The sequence below is a fragment of the Myotis nattereri genome (assembly GCF_964212035.1).
Source record: "Myotis nattereri genome assembly, chromosome: 18".
NCBI classification, from domain to species: Eukaryota; Metazoa; Chordata; class Mammalia; order Chiroptera; family Vespertilionidae; genus Myotis; species Myotis nattereri.
In genome coordinates this window covers 2,087,912-2,098,722 of record NC_138093.1, presented here as the reverse complement: position 1 = coordinate 2,098,722, position 10,811 = coordinate 2,087,912, and the positions used below count along the sequence as shown (strand labels likewise).

At 50.3% G+C, this 10,811-nt stretch overlaps 1 protein-coding gene across 1 annotated transcript in view; it reads right to left on the bottom strand.

The window, feature by feature from the left end:
* Positions 1-451: 451 nt before the first annotated feature.
* SNX7 (sorting nexin 7) overlaps positions 452-10,811 on the bottom strand; it is a 36,975-nt gene continuing 26,615 nt past the window's right edge. Inside the window, exons 8-9 of the mRNA XM_081111989.1 lie at positions 8,449-8,601; positions 452-845 (exon numbers count right to left, since the gene is read on the bottom strand). Coding sequence (XP_080968115.1) covers positions 768-845; positions 8,449-8,601 — 231 coding nt within the window. The 3' untranslated portion in view covers positions 452-767. The remainder of the gene's footprint in view (positions 846-8,448; positions 8,602-10,811) is intronic.

Below are 10,811 nucleotides of genomic sequence, written 5' to 3'. Positions count from 1 at the left end.
ACAGTTATCAGTCATGTTTAATCATATTAAATCATCTATATATATAAAAGCCTAAGTGACCTAACGACTGAACTACTGGTCGACTGGTTGCTATAACGGACACTGACCACCAGGGGGCAGACACTCAGTGTAGGAATTGTCCCCTGGTGGTCAGTGCACTTCTACAACCAACCTCCCGTGGACCCTCCCCTGGATGGCCAACCTCAGGTGACCCCTCCCCCGAGCCAACCTCCTGCTGCCCTGATCACCGGCCAGGCCGAGGGACCACCCCCCCCCCTGCACAAATTTGTGCACTGGGCCTCTAGTTTTTTATAATTATTTCAAGTTCTTAATTGAAGTGAATAGCATTTCAGAGGAAGCTGGGATGAAATAAAGGTGACTGTTACTATCCGCTGAATTCATATTAGAATCTGCTTCAGGTTCTGTAGAAAAAGAACACACCACAGCCAGTCCTTTCATATCAAACTTTTTATTAAAATTGAGTCTTTACAATATATTTAGAATGACACGTTCCACGGACAAATACTTAAGATGTTCTATATCTCATTGTGGGCATACAAATTTACGAACATAATGAAAACTAAGCTATACACGTACATCCCAATTTATACCAGCGATCTGGAACTCCCGAGCTCCCCCGTTGGTTTCCCAGACCCTGTGGGACGTTTCCGTCCACTTTAGAAAGGATACGACCCATCCCAAGGGCATCACTTTGGCCAACCGATGCTGTCTCTCCAAGGTCACACAGAAGCCGGCCTTCTGTGGGACTAAGGCTTATCTTCAGGGGGTTCTTTGGCGTAGAGGTCGGACTGTGCTGTGAGGAAGGATTCCCAGGTAGCAAGGCACTGAGGAACGAAAATACACACGAGGAGATGAGCAGTGGCTCACGGTCAGTGTTCAAGGATGGGCGGCCCGGTATCACCGGCCCACAGCCATCCGCCCCACTCCACTCTCCCACCAGCTTGCCAGGCCCTCGTCCTGTTCTACACATTTTAATTCTTTTCAAAAAAACATTTTATTAATCTCACCAGAGGATATTTTCCCATTGAATTTGAGAGAGAGTGGAAGGGGGGAGAGACAGAGAGAGCAAGAAACATCAATGTGAGAGAGACACATCTATTGGTTGCCTCCTGCATGAACCCCAACCAGGGACAATGATCGAGTCTGCAACTGGGGCGCATGCCCTTGATGGAATCAAACCCAGGACCCTTCAGTCCACAGGCTGACACTCTATCCACTGAGCCAAACCGGGTAGAGCTATACTTTAATTCTTAATGAGGGAAACAACTGCTCAATGCGGGGAAAGCCTATACAAGGTTAAAAGATGAGCCAGGATTAGTTTGCTGAAATGACCCACTGGTACCCCACTAAGCGATCCAGGGAAAGATGGAGCGTTTGGCTGTGAGGGGGCAGGTGTGAGACGTCCAGGCAGAGGATGGAGACGCAACCATGCCTCCATCGGGTCTGAGTCCCACAGCAGCAGGTGGGCTCGCACAGGCTGATGGTCTAGATCCGAGTTTCTTCAGCTGAAACCCAGGTCACTGACAGTGCTCACTCACCACGAAAGCAGCTGTGAAGTGGCAGTTCCGTGACCTGCACAAATCTCTAGGCAGAACGCCTCGCACAAAGCAAGTGCTCAGAAAGTTAGCGATGATGCGATGAGGGTCCGTGGGCCCCGCTGGGGCGAGCTGGCCATTGCTGGGCTCGGGAAGCGAGAAAGGGATCAGGAACGTAAACAGGGTCGTGACCTTGCCTGGGGCCAATCCTCCCCATGGCCTAGCCCCCGGTACCCGTGCGAACTGCATCCACGGGATAATCTTAACAGCTTGCGTGCTATATACAGAAGACAAGGATGGCAGCATTTCTCACCCAAACGGTGTGAGCGAGAAGGCAGCAGAGCAGCCTGTTTTCAGTGGTGGAAGAGAACACACCATCAAGGGACTGATTTTTTCGACTCTGAAATCATTACAACTTGTGACGTGAGCCAAAAACCTAAAAACTCAGAGCAACACCCGAAAGTGCCCGGTATCTCCGTTGGCCTGAACGTTCATGGAACCCGTCAGCTCATTCTAGCTTTATCCTCACTGGAGAATCAGCACAGGAATCCCACTTCTAGTTGAACCGTGTGTCATGGTCCCCCGTGCGTTCTATTTCGTTGGCTTCAATGCTTTGAGGAAATCACGCCGTGTATCTGACAGTTAAGGGAATTGTGACCTGTACTGTCCAGCGAAAGTGAATCTCTTGCCATTTCCATGAGGCAGCGATGCTGGCGCCTTCAGAAGAGGCACATGGGTGGTGACCCCACAGCGAGGGGGCCAAGTTTCCTAAAGAACAAACGAGGACACGAATGGGGCTCCCACAGGCACAACAGAGCTCCCACGGGAGCTTCCGCATTTAAGGATGAATAGTTTCCGAGCCAGCGGGGCATGAGGCCATTCGGACCCAGTGGGACTGCAGGCGAACCTTGGTCCTTCTTTGGGCCGTTTTCACAAGCCCAGGAGAAGGGCGCGGACTATGTGTGCCCATCAAGTGTCACCCGAGAACTAAAAGGGCGGGTGTCCCAGGACTGATGGCGACCCCACGCAATGGTCGAGTCTGCCTGGCTCTGTGGGGCAGGACGAGGTGTGGAGACACAGCAGGGGCAACACTGCCCCTCCCCACCATCTTCGATATTTGTAGGATGATCATCGTCGCAAAGGATGTCCAAAGATCCATACACCACGGAGACGCAGTGCCGGTGGCTGCTCTTCCTCCAGGGGTCGGCGTTTACTGAAACCTCCCTTTGTGCTGGGCACGGAGTGAGGGTGACATGCATTTCATGTGTCTATCGAGCAGCTTGGAGACTTACGCTCTATGTTGGCAATTTCAGGCTCAAGGGAAAGAAGGTGTGACTTAAAGGATAAGCTGGTTGAGACGCCAGAAAAATATTTGAGTAAGAAAGCTTCAAAATCATTTATTTTAGTGACTTACCCAGAATGGTCAATGTTGCTTCTAGGCCTTGTCTTTCATCTGCCTTCATTCTATTCCACACACACACACACACACACACACACACACACACACAGAGCCTAGCATGCAGGCAGATCTGTGATGCAGGCCCTGTTATTTTTAGTGCTTTAGAGATGAAGAACCTCAAGTATAAGTCTTCAAGGGCTTCCAGCTCAAGGTCACCGTTGCTCCTGCCCACAGCCCATGCTCTTAGCCACCATGGAATAACGCCAACATAAAGTTTAGTATTTTTATAGGTAACTAGAGGCCCGGTGCATGAAATTATGCACGGGGGGGGGGGGGGGCGGGTTCCTCAGCCCGGCCTGTGCCCTCTCGCAGTCAGGGACCCCTCAGGATGTCCACCTGCCAGCTTAGGCCCGATCCCCAGGGGATCCGGGATCTCTTGCTCTTTACTTTCCCGCCTGCTCGATCCTTACTGCTTGGCTCACTGCTCCTTAGTGCTGCCGTGTTAGTGGGAGAGGCTCTCGCCACCACCGCTGCACTCGCCAGCCGTGAGCCCGGCTTCTGGCTGAGCGGCCGGAGGCTCCCCCTGTGAGCGCACTAACCACCAGGGTCACGTAGGCTTTTATTATATAGATGCCACACCCTGTTCATGGAACAGCTAACAGAAAACTTAGTTTCATCCAAACAGACGGACAGATCCGGAGAACAGATTGATGGTTGCCAGAGGAGAGTGGGTTCGGGGCTGAGTGAAAAAGGTGAAGGGGTTTAGAAGTACACAGTGGCCATTTCAGAATCGCCTTAAAGTCATAAAGCACGGCATAGGGAATATGGGCAATCACACTGTCACATTTCTGTATGGTGCCAGGTGGGAACTGGAAATACCGGGGGGGACCACTTTGAAAAGCACGTGATTGTCTAACCACCATGCTCTTCACCTGAAACTAATACAACATAATCCCGAATGTCAACTGCAATTGCAACAGAAAACTTGAAAAAAGAAAAGTTAGCTTCATCCAAATGATCACATAAACACATCAATACTACCTATGACAACCAAGTAAAATAACCATTAATTTATAAAATGTGGTAACAGCCAAACCTTAGCATGTGTTTCTTTTAAAACCAGAAATTCCCATATTAAGGCAGCAATTGTGGTGGCTCCCGTCTCCCCCCTGATCTGAAAGCGTATTCAGACAGCACGGTGTAAGTGCGTCTCTACTAACCTACTGGTGGGAGCCGTGGCTGCGGGTCCACTGGGTGTCCCAATGGCCTTGGGCGCAGACGACATCACTGATGTTTGAAGAAATACTGAAGCTCAAACATGTAAACATCTCTACCTGGAGCCAATATGGTTGCAAAATCAATGACGTTATCAAAGTCGTAGACCAGGCCTAAGATGAGGGCGACGAGCTGTGCGACCTTTTAGTAACTGCTCTTTACCACCGAACCCTGAGACTCAAACCCGTCACGGAGCCGTTGGGAGCCGCCTGCTGTAAAGTTTTGAGAAGTCAGCCATCTAGAGAGACACTGGAGGCCATGTCACTAGAGGAAAGCAGTCCTGCTATTTTGCAGCAGCTCAAGATTTCCATAGATTCCATTTGGGGGAAAGCTTACACTCAGCTCCTGAGAGTTACCTGCCCACTTCCGATTTTAGAAATACCAACAACTTCAGAATGACGAAATCTGCATGCTTTCTAAAAATTTCTTATGTCTCTCTCAAGAATACACCAGTCATAAGTGTGCGTCTGTCAAGCCATAACTGCAGGAGTGAAGGCACAGGGCTCATCAGCTGGAAACGCCACCTTGTGGCCCATTGCTTCACCGCTTTGTCCTGCGTCTGAGCTCTCACTCAAGGTCGGCTGAAGAGAGAGGTTCCGCTTCTCACTTTCACACCCGGGAAAGCTGGGCCTCTCCTGCACGGCAAGTCTCAGAGGAAGAATTAATCCAGGAGCCACATTCGAAGGCGTATCTTTTCCACGCGCACTTTTGCGGTATCGTATCATCATCATCTTTACTAACAGCAAGCCAGTCACGCGAGGCGCGCCCAGTTTCGTATGGAAGTACACTCCAAACATCAAGGTCCCTGTGTCTGGGCACCCAAAGCCCAGAGCATGGAGAGGAAGACCACACTTACTTCTGGGTTCCTGGACGATTCTCGAGGCGCAGGCGTGGTGGTGAGGTGCTTTGTGTGACAGCATCGCACATGTTTTCTAATTTTATTTTCCTCAGATGCTGTGAGGACTGTGTGGATGGGAGCGGGGTGACAGGAGGAGTACCAACACCTCTACCTGACAGATCAGATCCTTAAATGAGTGATTCTACATGAGGCAACGACATAGAAGACTGACAGCGTCTGGAATGACGTGACCTCTGACCTGGCCATGCAACCTCATGTTGTTCTTTTTTAATATGTTTTTATTGATTTTTAGAGAGAGAGGAAGGGAGAGAGAGAGAGAGAGAGAGAGAGATCGCTGAGAGAGAAACATGGATCGGCTGCCTGCTGCACGCCCCTTACTGGGGATCGAGCCCACAACCCAGCCAAGTGCCCCCACTGGGAATTGAACCAGCGACCTCTTGGTGCATGGGACGATGCCCAACCAACCGAGCCACCCTGGACAGGCGCGGCCACATGTCTTTATGTGGACACGCTCAGAAAGGGCCCTGCAGACACTGAACAATAGTTTGATTGGACACAGCAAATCGTTTTCCGATAATGGTGCTTAAAGTGCCACTCGAGGCGACAAGGCCATGGGCTCTCTTCATTTCCTCCCTACTTGTCAGAGGACTGAGCTCTGTTGTTGCTGTTCTTGTTTGTTCTGAGTGCCCTGGTATTAATTTTATAACCAGAAAGATAAGGCGACAGAACAAGGACCTCCACCCATTAACTAGTAATTCTAAAATAAACTGTGCGAAGGAACACATTCTGTTACTCTGAGTATTATGTCCAGCTAACAACAAACTGCTGCACTTGGCAAAAAAAGTTAACATAACGTACTCTTTTCATGGTTATGACGTAAAAATTAAGCTTTCAAAGCATCTATCCTTTCAATTTGTACGACATAGTAAGGATCACTTTCTTCCAAATCTCTTTGCCATCATCATCACCATCATCATCACCATCATCATCTCTATCATTGTCATCTCTATCATCAGCATCTCTATTATCTCTATCGTCATCTCTATCATCATCGTCTCTATCATCATCGTCTCTATCATCATCGTCTCTATCATCAGCATCTCTATCATCAGCATCAATGACACAAACAGCTACTGCTGGGGAACAACTAGAAAACAGCCATGCACTTGATCCAGCATGATTGTGGGTTGTGCGTCCCTTCCCACTGTGACAGGAATTGCTGTCCGCAGTTATCTGGGTACCAGTAGACTTTGAAACGATTCACTCACGTTCAACTGGATTTGGGGTTCCATTGTTTTTTCTTCTCATTTAAAAAAAAAAAAGACTCCATAAATGTATTCCTACTTATCGATCCTACAGGACAAAGTGGGAATGGCCTCATTTTATAAAATTCCTGTTTTATATTTGCTGTCAACTGCCTCTGGGTAAATTCGCACATCCACGCACATTCACCATGACAATAATTGGCTTCTGGTACAGACCTCTGCCTTATATTCATAATCTGATTTTCCTCGATCACTTTGGTATTTAAATTTTAAGTTATAAACCAGCTGTGACCATTTGTCTTCATAAAAGTAAGTCCAGAGGCAAGTGTTCGTTCCGTATTTCATCCATCACACTAGAAACAAACCCCGCTGGGGCTTTGTCTGTGCAAATGTTGATGAAAAAAGAAGTATTTCCATAAGAATGTGATTAAACTTACAAAGGGAATGGGACGATTCTGGAGCATTCCACTTTTCTGTGTGTCTGAGAGATTCTGAAGTTAACGGACAACAGCAAACGGTGGGTGGCGGTCCAGGCCCACAACACAGTCTGTGTGCAAATTAGGGAGCCTGGACTGAAGGGCTCCACCCTCCCCATTGCGCTGGGACGACCTGCCAACCACTTAGAAGTTACTCAGGAAAAAAACAACGGAACAAGTAATTGTGGGGTTTTCAGAAGTTATAATAAAGTTCACACATCCAATATAATAAAAGCCTAACATGCAAATCAACCAAACAGTGAACGACCAGTCACTATGATGTGCGCTGACCACCAGGCGCAGACGCTCAATGCAGGAGCTGCCCCCTGGTGGTCAGTGCACTCCCACAGGGGGAGTGCCACTTAGCTAGAAGCCAGGCTCATGGCTGGCAAATGCAGCGGCAGTGGCAGGAGCCTCTCCCGCCTCCACAGCAGCACTAAGGAGCATCGAGACAAGCAGTAAAGAGCAGCAAGCAGGCGGGCGGTAAGGAGCGAAAGGTCTCGGAGAGGGCCTAAGCCAGCAGTAAGACATCCCCTGAAGGGTCCCGGACTACAAGAGGGCATAGGCTGTGTTGAGGGACCCCCCTCTACCAGTGCATGAATCTTATGCACTGGGCCTCTAGTCCAATTATAATTCACACTGCGGCTGGTGTGGTTCAGATGGTTGGAAATGGTACCAAGCACCAAAAGGTTGCCAGTTCAATTCCCGGCCAGGACACATGCCCAGATTTTGGGCTGCAGGAGGCAGCCGATCAATGTTTCTCTCTTTCTCTCTCTCTCTTCTTTTCTCTCTAAAATAAAAAAAAAATCAATAAAAACATATTAAAAATTAAAAAAAGAACTATAATTTACTTGGAGGTAAGTGTTAAAAACATAACATCTGATAGCAAATGCTGTGATGGACAAAACTTGCAAAATGGCAATATGGTATGTGATGCTAATTGAATTGTTTCTAAGAAAATTGTTTTTTCTTTCCTCACTTTGCAAACCCTTTATTACATAAGAAAGGGAGAGTCTGGCCAGCATGGCTCGGTGGTTGAGTGTCGACCTATGAACCAGGAGGTCAAGGTTCGATTCCTGGTCAGGACACATGCCCTGGATGCGGGCTCCATCCCCAGTGAGGGGCGTGCAGGAGCGGCTGATCAATGGTTCCCTCTCATCACTGATGTTTCTATATCTTTCTCTTCCTCTCTGAAATCAATTAAAATATTTTTTTAAAAAAGAAAGGGAGAGAAAGAGGAAATAAGAAAGGAGATGATGAGGAAGCATTATCAAGTGCTCGCAAGGACTTCGAATCCTTCTGGATCAAGAGACCGAGGAGAAAGACACCAGAGGAAACGGTGGTGTGTCCCCTCATGTTGCGCTCAGCTGTCTGAGCGCCTGGGAGCTTGTGCAGAAGAAGAAGACAGAAAACACATCCTCCTCCCTGGTCATCCACACACGCATCTCAGTGGGCGGGTGTGGCATCACCCCATTAACCGGCAAGTTCATGGGCATTGAGCCACCAAGAGGCTCTTGAACGGGCCATCTGCTTCCTTACCACTCTCCCAACACAGGCCAGGGGGCAGTAAAGGAGAAGACGCCCTTTTACAGGAGGCGCTATCCCGGGTCATAATCACCTGCTCATAGTAGTGGATGTTCCGCTCGGCCGTGTCCGCAAACGCGGACTTGATGTCGTTCCGCATGTTCTGCTTCCATCGCTCCCAGTCTGCTCTCAGTGCGGTGTTGGCGCACTCCACCTTGTCTTCCAGCTTCCCGATCTCTTCCGTGAGCTGAACAGGACACAGAGAGAGAAGTGGATCCACGGATTCCAGCCACTGAGCAAGGAGTCTAAGCTGCACATTACAGTATATCAAAACTAGAGGCCCAGTACACAAAATATGTGCACGGGTAGGGTCCCTCGGCCTGGCAGGAGATCAGGGCCGATCGGGGCCTTCCTTCCCCAGCTGCCAGCCGGGGCCTTCCTTCCCTGGCTGCCGCTGCTGGCCGGGACCTTCCTTCATTCCGCCCCACCCCCTGGTGGTCAGCGCATGTCATAGCGAGTGATCTAACTCCTGGTCTCCCAGTCGAACTCCTGAGGGGACACTTTGCATATTAGCTTTTTATATACATAGATACCAAAACAGCTGAAGAATAATTCTTCTTTTTCATTTTTTTTGCAAAGTCACCGGCATTTACTGTGTGCAACCTCGTTCATATCAGGAGAACACTGGGTTTGGTCAGAGGTGCTGAGTGGGGGTCCCAGGTCTGAGCCCACTGAGCACAGGACCCCCGCTAACTCTCCAACCCTGGGCCTCAGCCCCACTATTCACCAAACAAAGGGAATGGAACTACAACTTGTCTCCAAATTCTGCACAGACACTCCATCACCTCTGCTGTGTGTGCTGCTGGGGTTTATGCTACAGGAGGGTTTTGTTCGCTGCGGCTCTCCCCCCGCCCCCCACATCCCTCCCCCACCCCCGGCCTCTGTGTCCCGTCATTGTGACGGAACGCTCAGTTAACTGGCGTTACAACCTCCAGACAGGATGCAGTCCAACCTCCAGGCCAGAGGCGTCCCTGTCACCCAGTCAGCTCCCATGATTCCAATCCTCGGAAACTCTAATCCTATATCATAAAAGCCTAATATGCAAATTGTCTGCTTGACCAGGAGTTCAACCGGGAGTTTGACCAGGGGGTGGGGCCGGCCAGCCAACTGCGGGAAGGGAGGCCCCGGCTGGCGGCAGCAGCAGGCAGCTGGGGGAAGGGGGGCCCTGGCTGGCAGCTGGCAGCCGGCAGCCGCTAGGGACCCTATCCGTGCACGAATTTTGTGCACCAGACCTCTAGTTTATAATAAGTACACACCACCTAACTCAAACTAAGAATGACCTGGACTGTACCTTTCCCCAAAATTTGGAAAAGTATACCACTGTCAGATGCCCTTTCCTTTAGCTGACTTTAATCGCACCAAGTCCTTGGCCACAGGAACTCACTGAACGTGGACCATCGACAAAAGTTAACAGGCCCGGCCGGCGTGGCACAATGGCTGAGCGACAACCTATGAACCAGGAGGTCCTGGTTCAATTCCCGATCAGGGCACATGCCTGGGTTGTGGGCTCCATCCCCAGTCGGGGTTGTGTAGGAGGCAGCCAATCAATGATTCTCTCTTATCATTGATGTTTCTGTTTCTCTCACCCTCTCCAAAAATATATATGTATTTAAAAAATAAAAACAAATAATAAAAGTTGACTGAAGTGGGGGTGTAGGACGACTGAGAAGCCCGGCAGGCCCAGGAGGCCCCTCCAGCCACACGGGTGTGAGGAGCTCTCCTGTAGGACTTCAGCTCGGTTCTCTGCGGGAAGACAGCATGGAGGGCGGGAGAGGACGCAGGCTTGACTAATTCTTTCCACAAACTGGCAGCTACTTGGCCCTCTGTTGGTGGGAACAGACGCAGCAGCAAGCCTTCCTCGCTCACTCCCCCCTCCCGCACCTCGTCAAATGCTGTAAAACTGGAATAAGTAATAAACGCTTGTAAGCTGGGGGTGGGGAGACTGCTATTTCACAGCAAGGCTAGAGGGTAATTCTTAGCCTCCGTCACATACAGCCAGACATTAGCCACCCAGCTCAATGACAGCCATAATACTAAGAGCGTGGGCACAGGACACGGGATCCCGCTCCAACCTCGAGCCCTCACTAGTACCAGTGCCCGCGCCACGGTGATGACCGCCGAGGAGGCCACACACTTCCCGTGCACGATTCCACTGCATCTGCATCCAACGCTGCAAGCTTGGCACGCGAGTCGTCCTTCCACCCGGGACCGGGGGGGAGGGAGTGCGAGCGATCACACAGCCTTGGCGGCAGAGCAGCCAGGCCCAGGCCCAGGGCTGCCGTGTCCCCTCCCCGCTGACTGCGCCAGCCGACCGCTCTCCCTGGAGGGGGATGCAGTCCGTGAGAATAAATAACAACGCCCCGAGGCGGCCGTGCAATGCAGACAGTGGTCTGTCCC